General features: G+C 37.7%; 1 protein-coding gene across 3 annotated transcripts in view; it reads left to right on the top strand.

The window, feature by feature from the left end:
* The window catches only part of VPS8 (VPS8 subunit of CORVET complex), a 250,078-nt gene that overhangs the window by 37,561 nt on the left and 185,580 nt on the right, over positions 1 to 26,937 (top strand). For all 3 annotated transcript variants that reach the window (XM_053657638.1, XM_053657637.1, XM_053657639.1), the window contains exons 8-19: positions 838 to 924; positions 3,502 to 3,569; positions 4,665 to 4,818; positions 4,920 to 4,979; positions 6,209 to 6,316; positions 9,894 to 9,974; positions 13,897 to 14,067; positions 17,862 to 17,936; positions 18,627 to 18,662; positions 19,594 to 19,684; positions 20,066 to 20,112; positions 21,080 to 21,169. In XM_053657638.1, coding sequence (XP_053513613.1) covers positions 838 to 924; positions 3,502 to 3,569; positions 4,665 to 4,818; positions 4,920 to 4,979; positions 6,209 to 6,316; positions 9,894 to 9,974; positions 13,897 to 14,067; positions 17,862 to 17,936; positions 18,627 to 18,662; positions 19,594 to 19,684; positions 20,066 to 20,112; positions 21,080 to 21,169 — 1,068 coding nt within the window. The remainder of the gene's footprint in view (positions 1 to 837; positions 925 to 3,501; positions 3,570 to 4,664; positions 4,819 to 4,919; positions 4,980 to 6,208; positions 6,317 to 9,893; positions 9,975 to 13,896; positions 14,068 to 17,861; positions 17,937 to 18,626; positions 18,663 to 19,593; positions 19,685 to 20,065; positions 20,113 to 21,079; positions 21,170 to 26,937) is intronic.

Below are 26,937 nucleotides of genomic sequence, written 5' to 3'. Positions count from 1 at the left end.
CCCTTGTTTTATGGTTTTGATGTCACACTCCATATCTTTGTATTTTGTGTTGCCCTTAGCTATTTATTGTAGTTATTCTACTTTTGTCTTTTAACCTTCATACTAGTTTTATAAAATGATTAATCCACTACCTTTCCTAGATATTTACTTTTACCCTTGAGATTTTTACTGTCGTATGTTTTCTTGTTACTAATTAGTCTCCTCTCTTGTCAGCTTAAAGAAATTCCTCAACATTTCTTGTAAAGTCAGTTCAGTGGTGATGAGCTCCTTTAGCTTTTGCTTGTCTGGAAACTCTTTTATCTCTTACTCAGTTCTCAGTGACAGTCTTGCTCAGAGGAATATTTTGGCTGTAATCGGTGTTTCTCTCCCTCTCTCACTCACTCCCTTCCCCTCTCTCTAAAAATAAATAAATAAAATCTTTAAATACACTATACCAGCTCTGTGTATTCTTACTACTGTGCTCTTGGATAACTATTTTGGTATTTCCACTTCTGAAGCTGGCAATACATTACTGTTTTTCTCATCTGATAGTAGGGTTCTCCTATAATTTTTATCAGTCCTAGAGAAATGGACTCATTAAAGAAATTTCTTTGACCTGTCAGTGTAAAAACATTTAAATCTAAAGGAAAGAGCAGATTGGGCAGGATGAGGGTGGATGAAGATGGAATCAAGGCCCCACGCATGCATCTGCAACCTGTAGTTATGTTTTAACTTTATAGTTCTTTGCCTGCAATGTTTATAGACCAGGGACAGATTTTTTTTTGGCCAGGAGGTAGGCTACTTAAGTCTAAAAAAGAGCAATACATTTGTTTGTTAAAGCATTCAGTTGTCTTGTAGATCACTATGTGGGATTTGGCCAGTGGAAAACTTCTGAGATCAATAACAGACGCTCATCCTCCAGGAACAGCAATTCTGCATATTAAGGTAACATCTTTGTTTTCTTTTTCTGATCATTTTATCATATGTCTTTGTGTCTGTTGTGAAGTAAATTCTTTATAAACAGAATTCTTGAAAATGAACTATCTCTTGTTTGACTAGCCCAACAAGATATCTTCCTGAGTGGAAAACCAGAGATGGGCTAGCAGGTTAGCATTCAGCTGCAAGACGTATTGATGTTTAGTAGATACAGCAGAAAAAGAGCAAGTGACGGGATCCTAGATAAGAGGTTGGTGGCAAAGACGGGCAGTACCCTGATGGAAAGTCATGTGAAGATTTTAAAAGGTCTTTGTACTTTTTGTTCAGTCCACCAAGATTTTATTGCTGAGATGGGTTCAAGGCACCAACTATGAAAAAACTGAAGTTTGCATTATGTTTAAAAATGAATCTGTTGGTTTATTTTCTTTCAGGCTGCTAAAGAAAAAGCGTTAAGATTTGAGTCTTGGCTTTCTCCTTATAGGCTTGAAAAAAAACAAACCAACTTAAGTAACAGATTTTATTTATAAATACAATGGAAACCTTGATTTTTGTATTCTGTCAAGCCCATGTTCAGAAGCATAAAAGGTAAAGGGCTATAACTAGGAAAGTCTAAAATTAGATTTTCTAGATTTTAATCAGGTTCACATTTGGTTTCTTAGCTGTGCAGACCTCTCTTATCCATACATATGCTTTTTAAAGTCTGCAGGCATCTGGACTTTATGAGTCTGTATCTAGGTTAGTTACATAAAAGTCTTTTGTGAGAGAGCAGCATTGAAGCATTTAGCAACAATGAAAACAACCAAGAGAAGTAAAAGCAGAGAGGATTTCTTTTCTTTCTGAACATCGTCGCACTTTATCTTGACCTTTATTTTCACATGCCATGTACCAACTCCTAATATGTTATAGTTGTTTGTGTTTTTTTAATGCCTTGTCTCTTAATAGGTTAAGATCTTTGAAACTAGAATCTGTTTCTCATTTATTTTTGTGTTACACATAGTAGCTACTCAATAATTGTTTGGTTGAGGAATTAGGTAGTAATGTTTATGAAAGGCCAGTCCCTTTGCAGAAAAAAGCCTTTAGGAGAAACAATAGGAAATAAGCTATAAGGGCAGAGAGAAAAGAGAAGAAGGCAGCTGAGGTTAAAAGCATCGTAGTTACAGCCGTGGTGTTGCTTGCGAACGGTGATAAAGGTGGTGGTGTGTACAGACACTGTGACATTGGAGAGACAGGTGGCAAGAGATACGTAACATTAGATACTTCTGAAGCTTTTGATTGACAGTTGCCACTTGCACTTCAATAATCTTACTCATTGTTCTCCAAACTTAACCTTATATCCAATCAATAAGAGTTCAGACTTGCATGTTATATGTATATATTCTTAAATTATATGAACATACTAGTATACTGGTATTTAAGCACAGTGTAAAACATATACAAGAAGTAGAAAACTAATAAATAAAAATGCAAGTCCTGTTATTTTTCCTACACTATGGGGTATATGCCTTCTGCTTTGGCAACTGTTCATCTAGGCTTCAAGGGCAAACGTGTGGGACTTCTTTACTATGCCTGTTGGGGGGGTGGAGGAGGAATCATTTTATGTTAGCCTCCTGTACCTCAGCCATCCCTGGCTAAGAGCCTGAAGGCATGCCATTCAGGGTGGCTCACCAACTGTTGGGGTTGGGGAGACCAGGCACTGTATATGATACAAATTAGGTTGTTCAATTTTGTATCATATAATGTCCACATTTATCATTCCTCATAAACTCTTAGGACAGCCTGTCATTGTGAATGTTATTTATTAAGAGTAACTAATATTAACTGAGGTATATTTGGCCAAAGAAGAGCAAGGAGGCAGCACATTTTCAGAACAGTTACATAAAAAGTCAAACTATTTTTAAAATATATATAAAGATTTTATTTATTTTTAGAGAGAGGGGAAGGGAGGGAGAAAGAGGGAGAGAAACATCAGTTTGTGGTTGCCTCTCCTGTGGCCCCCACTGGGGACCTGGCCTGCAACCCAGGCATGTGCCCTGACTGGGAATCAAACCGGCAACCCTTTGGTTCACAGCCCACACTCAATCCACTGGGCTACACCAGCCAGGGCAAAGTTAAACTATTTTAAATATAATAGATTAGCTCTTCGATTATTTAGAAAACATTCAGACAAGTTTACTCCCCAAAGATACCAACTCTCTTTTATAGTGTCTTTCTTCTTGAAAACAAGGCAACTGCAAATATACCCAAAGTATCCTATTCAGTTTAACAGCAAGTTTGAAAAAGTTAATGTAAGAATCCAAGTAGAGAACTTTAGGGCTTCTGTGAATCATAGTTTGTATTTTTCTTTTACCCTCAGGAAAGGTAGTTTTACTTTTATAAAGCCACAGATTTTTAAAATATTGAGACATTTTTATTCTGAATATGGCCAGGTTTGCATGTTCAGAATGTTAAGCTAATTCTGGTGAAGGTGATTCCAATGCTAAATGTGTTTGTTTTAGATTTTTAAAGTTTTATAGTTTCTTTACCCTTCTTAACACTTGACTGGTTGTTTAGAAATCTATAGGAAAATATATTTTTTTCTCTGTTTAGTTTACAGATGATCCAACCCTTGCAATTTGCAATGACAGCGGAGGCTCTGTTTTTGAATTGACGTTCAAGTAAGAGGCTAATGGACATTTCTTGACAAATGAAAGAACTAGCTCCGGTTAATGACTTAGAGTTGAACATGAGGAGACCTGGAAAACCTATGGGACTGAAAATAGGTTATGGTTCTGTATTGCAGTTACCTGGGGAGGCTTACATTGGAATGGAACACACTGTGTTCCAGGCCTGCTCCCCGCCCCTCCCACCCCGCCCTGCAATTTCTGTTTCAGGTTTGAGTGGGAATTCTAAACCACTCCCCCGGGCACTGTACACCTTTGGGCTCAGGAACCACTATTCTGGACTATTTCACTAATTTTGGTTCAGGCCACAGGCCCAGTTGGTTATAAAACTGTAATAGCCAGGTGTAGGAAGGTTTTTATTACCTTGGAATTGCCCTATTTATTCTTTAAGTAAGAGCAAGACTGTCTAGATATATGGAAGAACACTTATAAAGCTGAGTTTAGAAAAACAGAATATACTATTTAATGTGTATTATGTTTCCATAAGTTCTTTAGTGTAAATAAAGAATGTGTTTATTTCTTGTATTTCTTATACCTTCTAACATTGCTGAGCACAAAGTAATTGCTTAAAAATGCTATTTATTTGGTTGACTAATGTTTATTGAGCATCTCTATGTAGAGCCATTGTTCTAGGCCCCAAAGTTGCAGCTGTAAACCAGACAGGGTCACTACTCTAATCGAAATTACATTTTAGTTGGGATGGGGGGTAGGGATATAGACAATAAACCAACACACAACTGAAATAACCTCAATAGTTGTGAGTGCTGTGAAGAAAATAAGACAGGTCAGTGTCCTAGAGTGCACACCACAGTGGTGCAAGAGGGCTAGAGGTTGGAGCCAGGTTATGTAGGGCCTTCCAAAACATGGTGAAACATTTGGGTTTCATTTTATGTACAGTTGCAAGCTATTGGAGTGTTTTTAGAAGAGTGATACATCTGGCTTCTACTTTATCATGCTGATATCATGTGGAGTTTGGATCATTGCAGGCAAGAGTAGGAGTTAGAAGGCTGTTCTCATAGTCCATGCTAGAGGTGGTAGTGCCTTGGGTCATTGCTAAATCAATTCTGAGGTTTCTGGTTACATTTTCAGGAGAGTAATGGGAGTGAGAACCTGTGAATCTAGATGCCTGTTTAGTGGTTCCAAGGGTGAAGTGTGCTGTATTGAGCCTCTCCATTCTAAGCCTGACCTGAAAGATCATCCTATCACTCAGTTTTCCTTATTGGCTATGGCGTCCTTAACCAAGGTAGGTGGATTTAGAAGATGAAACTCAGAATTTTAGAAGCTTTGCCTACCAAAACATTTGAAGATTACAGGATAAATCTACAAAATATTTTTCTCCTAAAGATACTGGTTATTGGATTGAAACCATCCTTGAAAGTGTGGATGACGTTTCCCTACGGACGGGTAAGTGAACCTCCCCATCATATTGGCAAACAGACCATGTCAGGAGGTTGGGGGAAATGACTTCTAGTGGCAAATTCCATGAGATAGTCATAAACTAGGTAGAATGGAAGTCAGTACTCCAAAGAGTATTGACTGGGCTTGGTGTGACCAAGGCAGCATAAGCTGTTGACTAGAGCATTGTTCTGGAGATTGTGAAATCTGAACTTTTCTACCTTTATTGTTTTAAGTTTTTCAGCTCCTGCTTACATACTGAACTTGTAGAAAATACCTCACTGCAGTATTCAGCAAATATTGCTACGACATACTCTTCCCTTGGCTTTTGCTTCTTGGTGGGGGAATGATACTTCTCAGATTGTGTTATGTATACCCAGCTTCCCTTTCCTTTCCTGCTTAGTTGTTTTCAAAAGAGTTGTGGTCTCCCAGTGTGTATATGGAGAAGTATTGATGGAATGGGATGGACAGTGGTAGTACAGAGCTAAGACTAGTTCAGAAAGCAGCCCTCATACTAAGGGAGACCACTTTTCTGTCTTCTTATTGGTACCCTTGTACCTCTGGGGCCCAACAGAAGCCTGGCAGAGCTGGCTTAAACTGCCATTAGTGTTTCTTAGGTTCTTTTCATTGGCTAATTGAGGTTTATCGTGGTGGTAAGTGTGCATCTTTTTGTTTGTTTTTTATTGGTATTTGTTCCAACATTTTATTATGAACATTTTCAAACAGAGATGTTGAAATAAATTCACATTAAATATCTGTATACCTACCATCTAAATTCTACAGTTAACATTTTACTGTGTTTTCTTTACTATATATCTCTCCATCTATTCATCAAATTATTTTTTTATTAATTTCCAAGTAAATTTCAGGAATCAGCATTCTTTTTCCTAAATATTTAGCATGCATGTGATTAGCTAAAGTTCAATCGTCATCTAATTTCTCCTTTCTTATAAAATTTACACACAATAAAATGCACAGATCTTGAGTATACATTTGCTGAACCGTGACAAGTGTTGTGCTTTTGTAACTCAGACCTCTAATAAGATGCAGAATATTACCACCAAACCAGAAAGTTTCCTCATGACACTTCCCAATCAGTCCCTGCTTCCTGTGCATTTTAACGAGAAATTGGAAGAACTTTTAGTAAGGAACATGAGTCAAATGGTTTCTAATCAGTTTTCTCTTTGTCTTTTTGTCTGTTAATGGTGATTACTTTTTCTGGCCTTCCCCTCACTCAGATGGACCCTTCCAGTGTCCCGCTGCTGGCGTGGCACTTCGTGGCAGTGCACAACTACGTGAACCCCATGCTTGCTTTCTGCAGAGGAGATGTTGTTCATTTTCTTTTGGTAAGCACTAATGTGATGCTAGATCTGCTATGAAGTCTTTTACCAAAAGATTTTTTTTCTGATTCATTAGTAATTTAATATTGTGTCAAATAAATATGCCATCATAATTCTTTGGGGAGAGGGTGACCTACTTAATTTTTATTTAAGGCTTTAATCATGAACATGGATAACAGCTGATAACCCTCTGCTCCATGCCCTTTCACGGTGTATTTCTCAGTTCTATCTCCTTTGACTAACAAATAATTACTGGTATATGTATACATATAAATATGAATGCACATATGTCTGTATAAATGGCTTGCCTATCTGTATATAGTTTATTTATTAGACAGCAAATATCACTGAATACCTACAGTTCTCTACACTGTGATGGACACAAGAAACAATTGAAGGAAGTATAACACATAAATTCTTCTCTCACATACCTTAAAATTCTGTTTGGAAGGCAAAATCAGTATGTTCATTGCTACTATAGGGAGGGCAGTTTAAGGACTCAACTATGTGATGAGAATGAAAAGTTGTTATGTTTAGAGTATGAAGAGATTTATATGGACTGGAGAGGGCTCGAAGACTTCATGAAGGATATACTGTGAATACTACAGGAGGGGTGGAGGCGCGTATTGGGGGAAATAAGATGAACCGCAGTTACAGAGGTAAGAGCGTGCCTGTGTGATGTGCGCCTGTGTGACCTCTTCTTGGGTTTCTAGCTCAGTTAAGCAAGAGCACCGCTGTCCACCTAGTTTCTCCAGCCAGAAACCTAGGAGTCGCCTTTTAGTTCCTCCTTTTCCGCGCCAGCACCACATCCTGTTGACTCTGTCTTCAAAACCTCCCGAATTTACCATCTTTAAGTCTCCCCCATTGCCACTCGCCTAGTCTAAAGCACTCACGGTTTTAGTCTAGGCTCTGGAGTAATTTCCGAACTAGTCTCTGCCTTCTGCGTCTTTGCACATGCTGTCACCTCTGCTAGGAAGATTCCGTGCCGTCTTCCACCTTAGCCAGGCTCGCGGTGAATAAGTACTGCCTCCCCGACCTCCTGCGCTGAGTTGGTGTTTCTTGCTACATGCACCTGTAAAACCCTCTCCTCTGATAGCATTCAGTACTTCCTAAATAACTTGTCTAATATTTTTTTCCTCAATGGAGTGAAAGCTCCATACATCTCAAGACCAACTCTATTGGTATATTTCAGCCACCAGGATAGTGTCCATACATAGGACATGTTTAATAAATGTTTATAGAATACCTATCAGGGAAAATAAAGTTGACTATATGCATGGATCTAGATTAGGAGTTGGCAGACAGCAGCCTGTGGGTCAGATCTGGCTGGCTCCTTGTTTTTGTAAATAAAATGTTGTTAGAATGCAGTCATGCCATTCGGTCATGTGTTATTTATGGCCGCCTTTGTACTGCAGTGGCAGAGTTGAGTAGCTGTGACAGACTGTATGCATGGTGTGCAGAACGTAAAATATTTACTGTGTGGCCTTGAACAGAATAAATTGGATAATCCTTAATCTGGATTATATATAATTGGCCTAGATTGGTAATGGGTAGGTATGATTAAGGTGATTTTTTTCAGAGAGGGGAGATTAGTATAGAAATAGCAAAAAGAATAGATTGTAGGAGCGAAATGAAAGGTGTTGCTCTTGTAATAAAGCAGGTGTGAGGTCTTTAGACAAAGTTGGTTGGTTATAGTGAGAGAGATGACATTTTGAAGGAAAGACAAGGCTTCTCATATTATTGGATCTGTGGGCTGAAGGACATGAATGAAACATCATATTTTTGAATGTTAGAAGCATGAAATATTCAGAGTTAAGGTTAGGGGAGGTTTGAATGTGCCGAGTTGGAAGTGAAGGTGGGACTCTCTCAAGTGTTGTGTGGGAATGTTCGCTGGGCTGATGTAAGCCAGGTCTGGAGTGCTAATGGGAGTTCCAGGATACAGAAGGTATTTAAAGCTGAAAATAAAAAGCTGGAGCATACAGAACCTTGGTGGACACTCACACAAGGGAAAGGAAAAAGCAGAGGCAACAGGAAAGGAGGTTCCTATAAAGGCATGTAGACGCAGGAGGTGAAATCGGACGGTATGGCATCATAGTGAAGACAAAGAGGGGAGGCTTCGGGTCAGTGTCCACTCCAGGGGAATACGATACCAAAGGAAGATCAAGGAAGAAGACCAGTGATAAGACCACTGGATCTGCAGGAATTAGTTCATTAGAAACTTTTCAGAGGACTAATTATCAGTGGAATGCAAGTAAAACTAGATTGTAGAGCCTTGTTAAAGAAATGGGTATCTAGAAGAGCAAACTGACACAAATATAGTACAGTGTCGGGTTGCAAGAGGAAAGAGAGTGGTTACATATCTGTAAGAAGGAACTCACGGGAAGGGTTTTTGTTTTTTACTTGAAGGTGGAAAAGTCAGTAACATGTTTGGTTGCAAGAGGAAAAGGGCCCTGAAAAAGGAGTGACTGACTGTGATGTCAAGGGAGGGGTAATATTCAACAGTGATGGAGAGGGTAGGATGTAGAGTGTATAAGGGTGAAGTGATTTTCTTTAGCAAGGACTTTAGGAAATCTTAGGTGTGTAGTTAATGTTGGCATTGATCTTTTAAGTTATGAAATACTTTCAACATATACAAGATATGAAACATCTTGGTTCTGCCTTATTGTAATTTTACAAATGAGGAGACTGAGAAAGAAGAATTGATTTACTCTTGGTCACACAGCTGTAGTAGTGGAACTTATTCTTAAACCCATGGCTCTAGGTACCACGCTCCTTAACCTGAACGCCCTTTCTTACAGGGGAAGTAAAGATGGGAGCACAGGAAGGGGCCACATTGAGTGCTCTCACCTGTTTGTTAAGGTATCTGGTGAGGTCAGCACTGCGGTGATGGGACTAGAAGGCAAAGAGGAATCGCGACCTCAGCACTGCTGTGGGAAGGGTGTGAGGAAACAGGCTGAACTGAGTGTCAGGAGCTGCAGGGGGGTCAGGTGCACATTGTGCTCTGTGTTTCTTCTTCTGTGCTCCATCCCCTTGGAGCGGAAGTGGAGAAGGTGACTTATGATAGGCTGATGGAAGATTACAGAATATGCAAACACATATATAAGTAAAATATTGACACGAGGTTCTTTGAGGAAACTTTGTGTTACTTTTGCTGTAATAGTATTACATATCAGAAAAGTCTAGTTTTGTCACTGAAGCAGTTTTTTTTCTTTTAGTGAACTTTTGTTTGACTTTTCACTTCATGTCGCCATCCTGTGTTATGCTTTAACACTAGCTAAATACAGTCCCTGATGTAGTAAAGTTAGGTTGTTCTGAATTACAACAGGGTAGGTATTACATTATAGAATTTGCTAATACTGACAACTAAACTGCTGACCACATATGCCTTGGATTTTGGAACAAATCACAGTGTGATGATTTCTGTCATTTGTGTAGTAGTTTCTTTAATTAGCAATATTTTTGCTTATCCGAAGGAATGGAATGACTCTGAATGGAAGTAATGTTCTAGGTGGACTACAATTAAATATCTAAAAATGTCCCTCAAACAGTAGCTGATGTTTTGGTTGTTTTATTCCATCCTCAGGTTAAGAGAGATGAATCTGGAGCAATACATGTTACTAAACAAAAGCATCTTCACCTGTACTATGACCTCATCAACTTTACCGTGAGTATTCAAGTTAACTCTCCCCATTTATTGCATGTAATTGTTTTGAGTCCATGATATATTAAAGCTATCAGGATTTCTGCCATGAACCATGCCTTTAGGATTATATAAAATATGGACAGAAGTGAAGTCTTATAAAGGCTTTAAAAGGCTTTGTACTCCAAAGACTTTGTACCAAAGGCTTATATTGAATAAAGTCTGAGTTTGGTGTGATGCCACATTATTTTTCTTGTCTTTCAGCCTTATGTCTTGCCAAACAGAAGTTTTCTTTTATCTCTTCATTAGCTCAAAGGTGTATTTAGAACAATTTAGGTGAATTTGTTCAGGAACATTGATGGACTTTCTTTGTAAATGTATTTTTATCTTTCTGAGTTAGTCCTAATTGGTTCAGGAACTTACATAATCTATTCCTTTCTCTGGCTAAAAACTTTGCAGAGTTCTCTCTCTGCCACACATCTCAGTCCTGAGTGACCTTTTGATGTAAAAAACAAGATTATTTCTTTCTGTGTTAATTTTTTTTAAGTATATTAATTCTGTAATAGTATAATTATACCATTTCTGGGTCTCTATCATTAGTTCTTTTAACATATCAGTATCTGGTCTCCAATGAAACATCCTGTAGATACATGAATATAGGTAACCCTAAGTTTAGGCAGTGCCTCATTTTTGCAACAAAAAGGCTAAAAAAAGTTTTTCATACCCAATTTGATAAAACAAAATTTTTATAATTATAAATGAAATAGATCTTTGTTATACAGGATTTATACTTAGTTGTACATTGCCTTTTCATCTCGTACATAAATGATTGACTTAGAAATAATGCTTTTTCTTGCACACATTTCATGAAATAACCACTAACCTCGTCCGTCAGTGTCTGTCACTATCAGAATGCTTGCTGAATCACCTAACACAGTTTTCTAGAATTCATCATCACTTCTGTTTAAGATGTTTGAGATACAGCACTCTTAAAATTGGTACATGATTCTTTTCCCCCAACCACATTTTTTTCCAACCACAAGTAGCTGTTCTAATAGTACCACAGCGAATATTTTCATTTGTCCCATGGCTTATCCGTGATGTGACCACTAACTGCATTGCTCTGTAAATTACCTTTAAAAGACTTGTTTACAACATTATCAGCACTCCTAACCATGAAGGCCTAACCTCAGGAATAATTGCTAAACTGGAAATGTTTTTTTCTCTGTTATTCTCTCTTTGTTTTAATCAGATTACCTTTGAAAGCATTTAAAAAGTTATGACTGAGGTTGTATAAGGCTAATAAAAAATGTGTTTTCCCTAAGTGATACTTTGTTTTTCAAAGTAAAGTGATCAGGAGGCCACCTTATAGGATTTCTTTGTAAAAGATTTGAGTATCAAACTCTTGTTTATGAGAGGTTTTTTTTTTTTTGTGGGAAGCAGTATGGGCAGGAGAAACAAACTCTTATAGTAGCTACTATATGGTGATAGAGTATATCTTCAGCATATGTCCAAAGAAAATTGATTTATTTTCAGCTTGGTTGTCACTGATATGGTATTATGCAAACAACTTTTGATAATTTGGGATAGATCATATAAATAAACAGAGAAATAATGTGCAGGGGAGTTATTTATTTCCTCTAATCTAGAATTCTGAACAGATTTTAAATTTTTATTTCTTGAGAGGGATTGACATTTAAATACACACACACAAAATTCATATATAACACAAGAAATTTATCAAAATGGTATCCTTCAGAAGACTTTTAGCATTATTATTTAGTAATTATTTTAAAGATTATACTAGTTCTTATTGAAGAAAATTTAGAAGATATAGAGAAATAGAACAAAGAACTCTCCTAGTAGTTTTAGGGAAGTTGTGAAAGAAATATATATTTTAAAAAGCTTCTCAGTTCTGGCCAAAATGGAGGTGTAGGTAGAAACCCTTTGCTTCCTCACACAACCAAAAGGAGGATAACAATCAATCTAAAATCAATAAATAACCAAAATCATCAGAAAAATCAAACCACATGGAACTTTGACAGCCAAGGAATTAAAGAAAATGAATCAGAACAACCAAACCGGTAAGGCAGTGGACCTCGCTGGCTGGCCTGTGGAGCAAAACCATGATGAGGTGGCAGACCAGGCGGGCGCAGCTGGCTGAAGGCGAAACTGAGACTCAGTTGACTGTGGACTGCGGCGGGGGGTTGCAGTGGTGGGAGAAACTCGCAGTCTCACATGAGAGAGTCCTTGGAAAGCGCGCCAGAGTGGTGCAGGTGAACCACACTGTTCCCTCTCTGGCCCCCCCCCCACAGACAGCACTGCAGCACAGCAGGGAGGGTTGCCCTGCCCAGGTGACTACCTAAGGCCCCGCCCCCTTACAACCGATCAGCTGTGCTAAGACAAAGAAATATGGCCCAAATGAAAGAACAGAGCAAAACCTCAGAAAGAACTAAGTGATGAAGAGATAGCCAACCTATGTGATAGAGAATTTAAAGCCTTGGTAATCAAAATGCTCACAGATTTGAGCTTGGTTGAAAAATGAAAAAAACAAATGAAAGACACCCAAAATGAAATAAAGGAAAATATTTAGGGAACCAGGACTCAAAGCAACGATTTGGAACAAAAGGAAAAAATGAACATCCAACTGGAACAGAATAAAGAAACAAGAATTCAAAAAAGTGAAGAGAGTCTTACAGACCTCTGGGATAACCTGAAATGCTCCAATATCCAAATTATAGGGGTGTCAGAAGGAGGAGTTCATCATCACCAAGCCATTATTATATGAAACGTTAAAGGGACTTATCTAAGAAAAGGAAGATCAAAAATATGAACAGTAAAATGACAACAAACTCACAACTATCAGCAAATGAACCTAAAAGAAAAGAAAAACAATGAAAACAAAAACTAAGCAATCAACTAGAACAAGAACAGAATCAAAAATGGACATCACTTGGAGGGATTTCAGTGGGGAGGGAGAAGGAATGAATAGGGGAAAAGGTGCAGGGAAGAAGAAGCATAATTGGTAGGCATAAAATAGATGGGGAGAGGTTAAAAATGGCATAGGAAACAGAGCACTCAAAGAACTTATATGTATATCCCATGGATATATATATATCCCATGGATATGAACTAAGGGGGGAATGTGGAGGGTTGGGGGGCATGGTGGAGGGGTGATAAAGGGGGAAAATTGGGAAAACTGTAATAGTATGAACAATAAAAATACTTAAAGAAAGATCATTTAAAAAGCTTCTGTTTTGCCCTGGCTGGTGTAGCTCAGTAGATTGAGCACAGGCCTACGAACCAGAGGATCTTGGTTTGATTCCCAGTCAGGGCACATGCCTGGGTTGCAGGCCGGTTCCCTGCAGGCCAGTTCCCAGCAGGGGACGCATGAAAGGCAACCATACATTGTTGCCTTTCATTGTTTGTTGCCATACATTGTTTCTCTCCCTCTCTCCTCCTCTAAAGATAAATAAATAAAATCTAAAAAAAAAAGCTTCTGTTTTAAAATATGTATTTAAATGCTAACAATCCTCTTTTGATCACATGGGTTTATGAGATTTATTAATGTCATAACAACTGGAAATGCAGAGTTTGTCACCTTGTATTTGTTTTGCAGTATACTTTGCTTAAGTCATTTGTGCCAATGTACTATTGAAAAAACTTTATCAAAGCCAATGTATCCTGCAATGTATTTATTAAAGATCTTGTTAGCCTTCTTTCAGGCTGTGAAAGTGCTATTTTAGCACTGTCAACCTCACTACAATGTTGTGTACCTACTGTTCTCTGGGCCATTCACTGAGTAGTTCTTGCTGTGATTGTATTGTCATCAAGTTATTAAATGGATAAGGTCTTCCATGTAATGTGACCAAGCAGCCAAACTTTCTTCTTTTCCTGAATGATGGCGTGGGGTGCACCTCACTTTTGTCATGTGTTTGAATTGCAGTGGATAAACTCACGCACAGTTGTACTCTTGGACAGTGCAGAGAAGTTGCATGTGATTGATCGGCAAACTCAAGAGGAACTGGAAACAGTAGAGATCTCAGAAGTTCAGTTGGTCTATAATAGCAGCCATTTCAAGTCACTAGCCACTGGAGGAAATGTTAGCCAGGCACTGGTAAGAGTGACCCATTATTTTAGTACTAATTTGATAAACTTGGTATTTATTGCTGTTTTGTTCTAGAAATAGAAACTCTGAGGATTTATCTTTGTGTTTTGAGGTGTTTGTTTGAAAGCCACTAGGTTGAGCCCTGGTTGGTGCAGCTCAGTGGATTGAGCACCAGCTGCAAACCAAAGGGTCGCCAGTTTGATTCCCAGTCAGGGCACATGCCTGGGTTGTGGGCCAGGTCCCCAGTCAGGGCCATGTGAGAGGCAACCAACATTGATGTTTCTCTCCCTCTCTTTCTCCTTTCCCTCTTTGAAAATAAGTAAATGAAATCTTCAAAGAAAAAAAGAAAACCACTAGGTTGAAGTGGATGTGGGTACATTTGTAAGTGTTTAGGAATGTGAACTAAAACAGTAATTCCTAAAATGTCACTAATACCAAAGAGTTTTAACTTTCATACTAAATCATAAAATGAAATTGAAAATTTATGAGAAACAAATTATAAAAGCAAAATACTTTAGAAAATTTAGTATGATGGCGAGAATCCTGATAGATTTCAGGGTTGAGGCAGCCTGTGAGGCTTTGGAAACATGTAGGTGACTGGTAACGGCGTGAGCAGGTGTGGTGGTTGTGGGAATTCAAAGGCAGAGACGGCTCTGAGAGAAGGAAAGAACGTGCTTCAGGAGGAGGGTGTGGATGAAGTGTCTGTGCCTGGAGAAAGGAAGACACAAAAATTATGATCTTGGGAACAACTTTATTGTATTTTAAGCAACCATAATAATGACTTTTAGCAATTTACACAGATAGAGTTTACAGTGAAATTACTTTAAATTGTGATCTCATGTTTCCTAAACCAGTAATCTTGAAGCAGGAAATTAGACTATTATGAGGCTTCCCTGGGTAATTTCTTGAAAAAAATAGTAATGACGGTCATATTTAATGAATGTCTGCTGCATGTTGTATAGCCAGCACCCAGATCTCCCTGCTGTGCTAGAACTTCAGAGTATAAAATGTACATGAAGGGGTCTAACAGCCTTAGAATTTAGAAACCAAGAAAATCCAGAATAGAACTAATGGCAATGCAATAGAATTCACTAAAGTAGGAATTATTACTGTCTCACTCTTAGATATTTTCTGGTGTTTGAATGGTTATTAAAATTACTTAAAAGTATTCTTTTTTAAGTCAGACTTTAAACTGGTACTTTTGGCTAAGATAGAATAATGGGGATTGGATTTACTCTCCTGTCTGGGGGGGGGGGCGAGAATCAGAAAAAGAAACAAGAGTTTTCAAGATACTAGGTAGGAGGTAATAAAGGACAGCAACCCTGACAAAATGGGAAACAAATGACATGAGTCCTGTGAGGGCCCCAGCATCTGTACTTGAGAGTTTCCATGTGGCTCATGGGGGAGGAGGAGCACAGTTGAAGCTTGGAGTGTTCCCTGAGTTGAGACACAGCTGAGACTGCAGGGAGACGAAGGTGGGCTGGATAAGCCAGAGTCCTGGTGAGGAGAGCACTGTACAACGGCTTCTTGGGTATTTTGGCAGACTACCAGTCAATAGATGCTTATGAGGAAACTACCCAAGACCAGGACAAGAAATATTTGTAAGGTTTAGAAGGACTATAGCCAGTGGTCACACGGGTTTGTTTACATCAGCCAGATAGAGAACATCACAATTCACAGGGCACTGGGTAGAATACTCAGGGGCATCTTGCCTCATTGGGGAAGAGGGGGAATAATTAGGAATAGAATAAATACTGCTCTTGTCTCCACTAAAAAAATCTTAAAAACAAGACCAGAAAGCAACAAACTGTTTCCAGGTAACTTAACTCCTCCCAGAACAAAGTACAATAATATTAATAGGAATGCAGAAATTTCTAGGACCCAACAAGGTAAATTTCACAGTGTCTGCCATCCAATTAGGAATTACTTGGCATGCAAAGAAGAAGAAAAACGCAACTTATAATGAGAAGAAAAATCCATCAAAGCTGACTTATACCTGAAACAGATCATAGAATTAGCAGACAAGGATATAACAGTTATTATAATTATAGTCCATATGTCCAAAAAGTTATTGGACATGGAATATATTAAAAAATGTAAATCTAACTTCTAAAGATAAAACTATAGTGCTTAAGATGAAAAATAACTGGATATGAAGCAAAAACTAACAAAATTTAAAGGAGAGACAAATTCACAGTTATACTTTGGAAATTTGAAACTTCTCTCTTAGTAGTTAATAAAATTAGTAGACAAAAAATCATTAAGGGTATAGAACACTTAAAAAAAACACTATTGACCAACTTGACCTGACAGTTATAGAATATTTCACCCAACAGAAGCAGAGTACACATTTTTTTCAAGTGCACATGGAGTCTCTGCCAATATAGGTTGGATGATAGGCCATAAAACAAACTTCAGCAAGTTATTGAAGGAATCATCAGAGTCACTCTAGAGATAATGAAATATTTGGAGATTAAACAACATAAATAAACCGTAAGTCAAAAAATCTCAAGGGAAATGAGAATATATTTTAAACTAAATGAAAATACAACATATCAAAACTTTGGTCTACAATTAAATCAGTTCTGCTGATTTATGACATTAAATACTTACATTAAAAAAGAAAAAAAAGATTCTCAAATAATTCCAAGCTTCCATTTCAGTTAAGGAAATAAAAAAGGAGCAAAATAAATTAGGTTGAAGGAAGAAAAAATAAAGATCAATACAAATCAATTAAATAGAAAATGGAAAAATGATGAAAAATCAAAGAAACCAAAAACCAGTTCTTTAAAAGATAAATAAAATGTATAGACCCCTAGTGAGTCTAATCAAGGAGAAAAGGGAGAAGGCACAATCACTAATATCAGGAGTGAGAGTGGTAATGTCATTATAGAATTTGTAGATATTAAAAAGATAGTCTAAATAACCTCAGGCTTATTTATCATGTACATAGTGAATTTTTATAAATGAAATATTCAAAATTTGAAGTTTACTTCAAAATTATACTGTGTTACAGAGGAGTCCGTGGGATTACAGATGAGACAAGATTGGTGATGAATTGATAATTGAAGCTGGCTAATGGTTGCATGGGGTTTATTATTTTATTCTCTACCTTTGTGTATGTCTTTAAATTTCCATAAAGAAAGGTTAAGATAAGTTATCATGGTTATCTGTTATTGGTCAGTTATATATTTTGGGAGGATTTATAAATATTAACACATTTAAGCCTCACTGAAACTATGCATGGCTTTCAAAGATGTGAAAACTCAATGTCAGAAGTTGGAAACTTATTTAACATTATACCTTGAAAGTGACATTGCCAAAATTTGCAACCCAGATTTACAGAGGTTTTATTTCTATTTTGCTTGGTTATGCGGACTCCTATATACTATGCTGCTTTTTCTTCCTCTTTCTTCTTATGTTTGATGTTGATATTTATTTCAAAGGACTCAGAGATACCATTTTTGATCAGTTCTTCTTTGCCAAAAGCAGTGACTACTGACATCCAATAATGGGCAGGTGCTACAGTTTTCCTTTGGATTTAGAAGGTAGCATGCTTCTCCCATTTCTGCCTTATTCTGAAAAAGAAGGACTAGATGTGAGCAGAGAATTTCTTTTTGCACTTTGGCTTTTCTGCCACTTCCACTGACAGACTGGCCCTCGACTGACATTTTTCCCACCCCTCACTTATGGGGCAAAACCATGTTGACCTGTAATGTTGTCTCTGTAATTGACATTCTTGAAAACTGAATGAGATTTCTAATTCATATAATCCTTACCTTTTTTGTTTATTTTTTTTACAGGCTTTGGTTGGAGAGAAAGCTTGTTATCAATCCATCAGTAGCTTTGGTGGTCAGATCTTTTATTTGGGGACCAGAGTAAGCTCTTCCACTGTGACTTGGCGTTTGTCTGTGTCAGGCTAGTTGGGGCTGAAAGAGGCTGCGGCAATGAGGGCGGTGCATTGCAAAGTGAATGTTGGTCAGCAGTGATCTAAAACTTCTAGGGGTTAGATAACTGTGATATTTAGCTAACTAATTTGTTTTCTCCACTTTCAGGCATCCTTTTACTTTTGTGTAGATTCTAATAGGATGCTTATTTTCTTGATTCAAGCATACTTTATAATCTTTCTTTACATTTATGTTTTTGTGACTAGGAAGATACTTTAATGTCCTTTATTAGATCAGTGTAGGATACATTAAAACACACTGAAGCATTTGACTTAGCATATGGTCATTGGATAGGAACCTTTTATACCTCACTTTCTTCCTGTGCTTTAAAAAAAACTTAAGATGGAGAAGAAATATTTTTTCATTATTGAAATTCAAAATATTTTCAAGTTCATGGTACAAACTTCTTGAACTATAGATTTACTACCTTTAAATGTTTGTTTGATTTACTCTTTAATATGGGCCCTTGAAGACCCTTTAGTAAATACTGTACTTCTAACAGTAGTACGAAATGTTTTTACTTAAAGAAATGTAAAATGAGATGGGGGATAGGGACAAATGTGTCTTCAAAACAAGTATGTTAAAGATGATCATTTTAATTTCCTTCTCTTTGTTTTCTAGTCTGTTTATGTGATGATGTTGAGGAGCTGGAGAGAGGTGAGTTCAAAGTTATTTTATGTATAAGAGTTTTGAATTGATAAGCACCTTAATTTGTTTTGCTTTTACTGAAAAAGATTATTTGGATTTGTGCTTTTTAATTTCAGAAATGTACAGCAAAACTATTGTAGCTGTTGGGTACTTGATATGATAAAAATCACTTAAATTAAAATTAGCTTTGGTTAAATACATTGGAAATTTTGAAATAACAGTGGTTTCAACTGTTGCTTCAAGTTTCAGCAGTGGCTTCAGGCTTTCTCTGTTGTGTACAAGCAGCCTGGAGGTAGGCAGAATGTGGCTAGTGTGGCTGCTCCATGGTCTTTAGTAGACTGTCCTGTTCCACCATCCTTGTTGTGCATTCTAGTCCCAAGGTCCCAAGGTCATGTTTCAGTATGGTTGCTGGAGCTCCATTCAATTGTAAGTTCACAGTCCAGGAAGGAGGAAAGAGAAGAGAAGGGCTGGCCCCTGCTTTTTATGGTGACATCCCAGAAATACCAAATAGCACTTCCACTTACATATCATTGGCTAGAACTTAGTCACAGGACCCCAAGTGGCCACAAGAGAGTCTTAGAAATGTTCTTTAGCTGGTTTATTGCTGTCTCAAATAAACTTGGGATTTGTTACTAAGGATGAAGAGGTGAAAGGATGTTGTGATAAACAACTAGCTGTTTCTGTTACAGTGACATTTTAGAGGTTTTCTCTTTCTATGTTTGGGCCTATGGCTGCCATATAGTATTCTATCTTATACAGTCACTGTACTGTCTAGTGCTCTAATAAATTATTTTTCTTGGAAATGAGATATTCACATGGTTAACAGAGTAACTGTAGCTACTAAGCATCAACTTCCGGAAAGATAATTAGGTAGGATAGGAATTCTGCCTTGTGATTGGTTAGATGAATGGATCCAACTTATCTCATTTATTCGTTTTAGAGAGTGGATCATCTCCTGAAACAGGATTGTCTTACAGAAGCCTTGGCTCTTGCATGGTCTTTCCATGAAGGAAAAGCAAAAGCAGTAGTGGGTAAGTTAACAGAATACCAGTGTAGTAGACATCTTTCTGGAGTAGAGAGAATGAATGAACACTTTTTAGCTAGATGTTTAGGTATTTTACAAATAAATTTTTACCAGATCTTACAGGTATCAGTGAAAAAGGTTAATGATAAATACAGGATGTAGAATTTTAAATGTTACTTTTTAAATTCTTCCATTTCACAAGAAAGGTTTATTAGAGAAGTACGTTGATATGCTCTCTTGTTCGATCCATGTGAGGTGTTCCTGTTATGGCATATTTTCCAGCGATTTGATGCCTAAGGGTTGCTATAAGTGTATGTATTGTCAGCACAGGTTATAAATAGAAAATGTGGACTAACTTCATTTTTGTTTGGATTTTGCTTCCCTGCAGGATTATCAGGGGATGCCAGTAAGCGAAAGGCTGTTGTTGCAGATCGAGTGAGTGTTTTGACAGGATCTTACAGATTTGTTCTGGGTGTTTGCTCATAATCTTCAGGCATGATTTGGTAAATGGTCACAGTCCAGGAGGCAGCGTAAATAAAAAACGAGTTTGACCGTAGCTCTCTGGTGTCACTATGAATGCTTTCTAAATTTCTTCTTACCCCTTTTTTCTTTCTTACTCACTGGCTTACAAAGATGTTGAAGTAGTAAAATAGATAATTTTACTACTTTTAGCAGAAACAAGAAAGAAGTCTGTGATCTGGATTATGTGTTTCTGAACCTAATTATAGCCCACAGAATGTTGGCATTTGTTATTTTTTTTATAAACTGATGAGTAATTATGGGAAATATATATGCAAGTGTGTATGTTACCCAAGGTAGCACAGAGGGCTGATGTTTTATTATTACTAATTACCATTAATATGATTAATCTGATTAATGTTAATATTTACTATTAGCTTTGTTTTTCTAGTCTAGACTTGGTTGGATTCATTTACTGTACTCATTTCTTTCCCTTTTTATGGTACAAGTGTGTACCTTAGTAAAAATTATATTCCAAATTAGTATGAACATTTAGAAAATGAAATTGGTCACCCTTTACTCACAAATGATTTTCTCATTGTCTGCTGAAATATTTAGGGTTCCGAGTGCTGTCTGTGTTCTTTAGGGAAAGATTGAAGAGCTTAACCCCAACATTGCATTTCCTGAGCAACATAGATACTGCTAAAGTTTAGAATCTGGAGATGTTTTTTTAGAAGATTAACAGATTAGTACTAGTCCTGAGGCTGCAAGAAATTAGGCTAAGGTTTAAAATATTGAAAAATAAAGCCACTAAAAATTTACATTATAGTGTAATATAATAACAAAGCCTGATTCTGTATTATTTAGAAGAATCGTGTATATTGAGTATTGAAAAGCTTTAGAGATATATTTTAACCTCTATACAAGGCTATTTTCCTTACAGATGGTAGAAATCCTATTCTATTATGCAGACCGAGCTCTGAAAAAGTGCCCAGACCAGGGAAAAATCCAAGTGATGGAACAGCATTTTCAGGTACACCTTCGCATGTGCATTGAATAGTTGGTATGAATAGGTCTAACACCGCTCTTTCATATACTTGAGAATGGAACTTTCATGATTTGGTTAAACCATTTTCAGTATTCAAAGCTTTATTTCAGGGCTTGTGGTGCATTCTATATGATTACATTTTGAAGTAACAGGTCACATGGAAACAGATGAGTGAAATGCTGGGAAGTGTTAGTGCTGAGCTTGTGGAGGGAAAGGCTATATGCAAGTATGTGTAGGACAAGGTAAGTCTGTGACTTTACACCTTATAGTGGCTGACATCTTGCTCATGACTAACCTTTACGTTAACTAGGCTAGTTGAAGAAAAAGTAAACTACCAAGTTTTAGATTTAGTTCTCCTAGGAGTACCTGTGTGACTCAAGACAGATTACCAAAAATATGATTTCTAAAATATGCAAATAAAGGACATTTAGTTTTTCTTGGAACTCAGTGAATATTAGTCAAGGGACAATTTAAAGCCTGCGCAGTGATTATTAGTGTTAGTGGTGCTCTTCAGGTGTGTTTGTTGTAAGTCTCATTTATCCTTCCCTGTTCCTGGAGCCGTTTTACCTCCCCTACCTCCTCCTTTAACATATATCTGAAGATCTAATAGGTAGGGGTCAGAAGGGCCAGATAGGAAAGTTTAGGCACGCATGATCTCTCACTTTTTAAAAACACAACCCTTAAAAGTGTAAAAACCACTTTCAGCTCTGTGAGCAATTCAGAAACAGGTTTTGGTCAGGATATGGCCCCTGGGCCAATTATGAACCCCTGTTCTAGTGCATACTGGACACTGGGCCATGTTGAGTAAATACATATGACTCTTGCTATCCTAAAGTTCGTAGCCTGGTCAGAATAACTTCTGTATACTTTAATAGAAATATTTAGAAAAACTCTTGGGTGTTTGAAGTTCTGGAGCAGGTGCAGTTCATATCTTTGCATATCTCCACTTGATGTTCATAACTTTGGGAGATAAGGATAGACAGAGCAGCTGACGTTTGGGGGATGTCAGAGGAAGACAGGGTTTCCCGAACTGTGCTCTTTAATGCCACGGTAGCCGGCTTCTGGAGGAGTAACTTTTATTATTGTTTGTTTGGAGACCCATTACATTTATCAGTAAAGAAGAAAAGTAAGCCCAGGTGGAGTCGTAAAAATAGATAATTTGGAAGGAAAACATAGGTAGAAAGAAAGCGTTTGGGAACAAAACTGCTCGAGAACAATACCTGGTATATGTTATTTTATATACCAGTGCAGTATACATAGTTAATAAAGCCACATTTTAATGAGAATATCTACTACTAAGAGGTGATAGAGATGATATACCTAAAAGAACTCTGGCCACATCTAACAGCGAATGCTAGAAGGGGCTAATGAGGCAGGGGGTGTGTGTACGTGCACATGTGTGTGAGTGAATATAGAAACTTTGTGCTGGAGAAGAACATGGTAGAGAGCTGTAAAGGAAGAACAGAATAGAAGTGACGTTTTCATGATGAAGTATGAAAGAATCTCAGCATGACAGGGAATGTAGGTGATGGTTTCTAATACAAATTATAAAATTTATGGAGAAGCAAACTGTAGTAGTATGCATTTTTTAACCTTCTAGGTCTCTGTGGGAAGTTTTATTCTGCTGAATGGGCATCTGATAGAACTTTTGATTTGTTAATAATTTAGTTTCATAAAAGGTAAAGGATACAATAGTGGGAAACATTATTCTAGATTTACTTTACCATTGATTGGGCAAGTGGAAGCAGTAAACTCTTGAGAGAAAAATCATCACTATTTTAAAGATTGTGAAAATATGAAAACACACATACCTATCATGAATTCTGTATTTTATAAAGCAGATACATCAGGAAAAATTAGGGGCACAATCTTATCATTACAGGCTCCCCCAAACTAAGGGGTTCACAAAGAACAGGAAATCCTTAACTTTTGACATAATAACCACAAATAATCTAAAAAGAAAGGAAACGGGAGGGAATGTTGAAAGAAGTATGTGTCTGCAAAGCACAGAACAGCTACGAAAGATGGAGAGTCAGACAACCAAAGATGTGTGCCCAGGGTGTCACGAAGGTTGTCTGGGAAGAGGAGAGTGTGGTTCAGGCTGTGCCTGGCAGAGTGCTAGGGGTGCACGCAGGGATTCTGACAAAGACTTACTGAGTGTACACTACGTGCCGAGTGATATGTAAAGGGTGTGGCATTCATTTTATTTAATTTTCACCACAAACCAATGAAGCAGATCCCCATTTTTAATCCCCATTTTTGAGACGAGAAAATTCAGACTGAGAAAGGCTAAGGGACTTCAAAAGGTAAAATTGCTGCTAAGTGGTGGGTCCAGGACTTAAACCCAGGTCTTTCTGACTTCAAAGCCCAGCTCTTAACAACCATTGTACTCTACTGTTATTTTCAGACAAGTACAAGGCAAGGATGGGTGCCAAGGGGTGATGCTAACAGGTGGTCAAGATCAACAGTCACAGCAAATATCTAAACTGTTTAATGCTTATTGTATGGCAGGCACAGTTACAAACCCTTTATACATATTAACTCATTTAATTTTTATCATAACTGTGTATGGTAGATACTGACGTGATGCCCCTTTGTAAGTGAGCCTGAGGCACAGAGAGGTTAAGTGACCTGTTTCAGGTTACTCAGCGATTAAAGGTTAGAGCCGGGATTAGAATCCAGGCAGTTGGGCTGCAGGGTCCACATCTGGACAGCTACACTCTCCTGTAGGACAACACTTCTTATTTTGCTTTTATTTTCATGAGCACAGAGAATAGCTTTTAAAGTGGAAAAGTCCAGATAAAATATATTTAAGAAAATAGCTGAAGTCCAGCCGATATGACATATTGTTATATTATGATTGTTCAAATCTCAAGATTTTTTGAATTATAACCCAGAATACTGTTAGAACAATCTGAGCCATTGTTAATAACTTGTAACTCTGGCTCAATTTTCAATTCTCAGTTAAGCATGGATGCCTAAGTAGGGGAAGAGGAACACAATTTATTTTATTCAGGAGGACTATTTTCTTCTGAAAAGATGCTCTTTGGCCATTTGGATATGTGGAGTACATGCACAGTTGGCCACAAATCTGCTGTATTAAGTGTTTAATCTTAAATATTTAATTATAAAATAAATACAGTTTGTCTGTAAAAGTATAATTTGGGGGCAGGGAAGAAGAGTGAACTTCAAGAACTATCTACTGGTAACCCCAGTGTGGTTTGTGAGCATTTTTTTAGGAGTTCATGTAAAAATACCCATATTTTTAAACTCATAAATTGCCTTTTTGAAAAGAATATGTGGACAGTGTATTCATGGAATGCCTATTATATAACATCTTGATTTCATTAAGAGCATTTGTCTGAATTTCCCATTGTCTTCCTTGTGGCTAAAATAGATTAGTAAATAGTAAATAGATTCACAGCTAGATAAACATCCCTTCCCAAAGAGTATTCTTTGGTGGTTTAGTATTAGTTATATCTTAGGGCTCTTTAAATCCACATTTTTATCTTTGATTTGGATAAAGATTTATTGAGTGGGTTGTTGAAATTAGATGGCACCAAGAATCAGGTCCAGAATGATCTTGACAAAGTACCATTAAAATCATTATGAGATGAAATTTAACAGGGATAAACATCAAGTCTTCATTAGATTCAGATAATGAAATTGCACGAGTACTGGATTGGGAAAATCTAGGTGGACGGGATTTCAGTTGACGCCAGTTTAGTTGGAGCCAATAGTGTGTGAAGGCCCAGATGAAGGAAGGTGATAGAACCCCTGTGCTACCTGTTAAAAAGGGGAAACCTGTAAGATAGTTTATAGACTGTTGACAGACTAAGTTATATCACACAACTGGGACAGTGGGACATTTTAAAAACAACAGTTACAAAAAAGTCCTGGTGGTTTAATCTGAGGAGAAGGTAATTGGAGGCATCCGTGTTTTCAGATGATGAAGGGCTGCCCTACCGGGATTTACTGTGTTGCTGCAGAGGGCAGGCTCTCGGAGATTCTGAGGTGTATTCCAGTTTAAAGTGACCCAGTGCTCATTTTCAAATGTAAACACTCTTGGATTTATGCTATTGAATGTATTGAAATAAAAGGCGAATGACAAACTGACCAGGAATCTTTTTAAAAGACTTTTTTTTTCCTGCTGAATGGGAAGATTTGAGATTCTGTATCATTATCAAGAAACTCATTAGAAACCTGTAACCTCTAATCCAGCTAAGACTGGTTTCTATCTTCTTCAAAATACTGGGAACTTGTATTTTGCCAGCAGGTGGCACTCATGCCTGCTGCCTCAGTTTTATTCTTCACCTTTGAGGAGGGGCCTCACCTTTTCCTTAGAGTCAGAACATATAGGCCAGTCAGTGTTTCTGCTTTCCTCCCAAGGTAAATCAACATTTTGTCCTGTCTTAACTATAAAAAATAACTTTTGGATCTTGTGATGTTTTTGATAGGCTGTGGCTTTTATTTATCCAAGAAAGATTTGAACCTGTAACTAAAATTTATTTATATAGTAACTAGTAGCATTGAGAGGCATTAAAGTGTTCTTGCTTTTTTTCTGGCCAGGCCTTATCTATCCCCAAAACAAAGTCAAACAGTGAACAAATCCCTTCTTTACCTCATGCCATACCCCATAGCCTTATGCCTCCTGTTTGCACATTGTTACAAAGCCAGACATCCTTTAAGAGTTGTCTCCATTTCCTCACCTTCCTCTCATTCCATGCCTGTAAATTCTGTGGACCCTTTCATTGCTCATTTTATTGATACTCAATAGCACAGGCTGAACTTAGGGGCTGAAGGGCTGGTAAGTTGCAGACAGGCTTGATCCCTCAACATCCCACGGAGAGGCACATGTAGACCACATCTGGCTAAATGGACTGAGGGTTTCACTTTTCTATTTTCCTTTTTGGGCCCTCATGAGAGCAGCCTTCCAAATGGGTTAAGTAGGGGCATCATCTGTGTTTCTTCAAGGTGGTTGTGCACTGGTCCTGGCTGGAATGTCAACCATCCAACTCCAGCTGCAGATCCTGTGGGAAGCTGAGGATGAGTTTAGCCCTTGTCACTGGGGAGATGGAGAGCTACCTAGCTCAGTTTCAGGCATACACAGGTGACAAACACAAGGCCCATGGGCTGAATCCGACCCTCCACCTTGTTTCTACCCGGCGGCAGTGCCCAGCTCCTTACCTCTAGTTAAGGGGTAATTACATTCATACAGTCCTAAAATTAAATTCTGTCCTTTGATGGCAACCGCAAGGCTGGTGTGGCCCCCCAGTGAAAATGAGCTTGACACCCCTGATTACCACCAGGTGTTATCTGTCAGACAGTCTACCCTGTCTCTTCATAATCAGATTCTAGAGAAGAAGGCTTAAAATATGGAAACGGAGTTGCTCTAACTAATATTTTGTGTACGGTTTTAAATGTTCCCAATTGGTAAAGACCTGATTTTTTTCTCTCCTCTCCCCATCCCCCTCCTCCCACTTTCTTCTTCCCTTCTTTTTCTTCTCCTCCTCCTCCTCTTCTTCCTTCTTTCTTCTTTTTAGATTCTACATATAGTATTTATCTTTCTCTATCTGACTTATTTCACTTAGCATATTACCCTCCAGGCCCATCCATGTTGTCAAAAATGGCAAGATTTCGTTATTTTTATGGCCGAGTAATATTTCATCACATATATGTAAATTTATGTATATAACAATTTTTTAATCAATTCATCCATTATGGTTATTGAAAGTAATGCTACAATAAACATG

Source organism: Artibeus jamaicensis, unplaced genomic scaffold, assembly GCF_021234435.1.
Source record: "Artibeus jamaicensis isolate MK-2021 breed Jamaican fruit bat unplaced genomic scaffold, CSHL_Jam_final scaffold_474, whole genome shotgun sequence".
NCBI classification, from domain to species: Eukaryota; Metazoa; Chordata; class Mammalia; order Chiroptera; family Phyllostomidae; genus Artibeus; species Artibeus jamaicensis.
The sequence above is the reverse complement of the archived record's forward strand: the minus strand, read 5'-3'. Positions and strand labels throughout refer to the sequence as shown.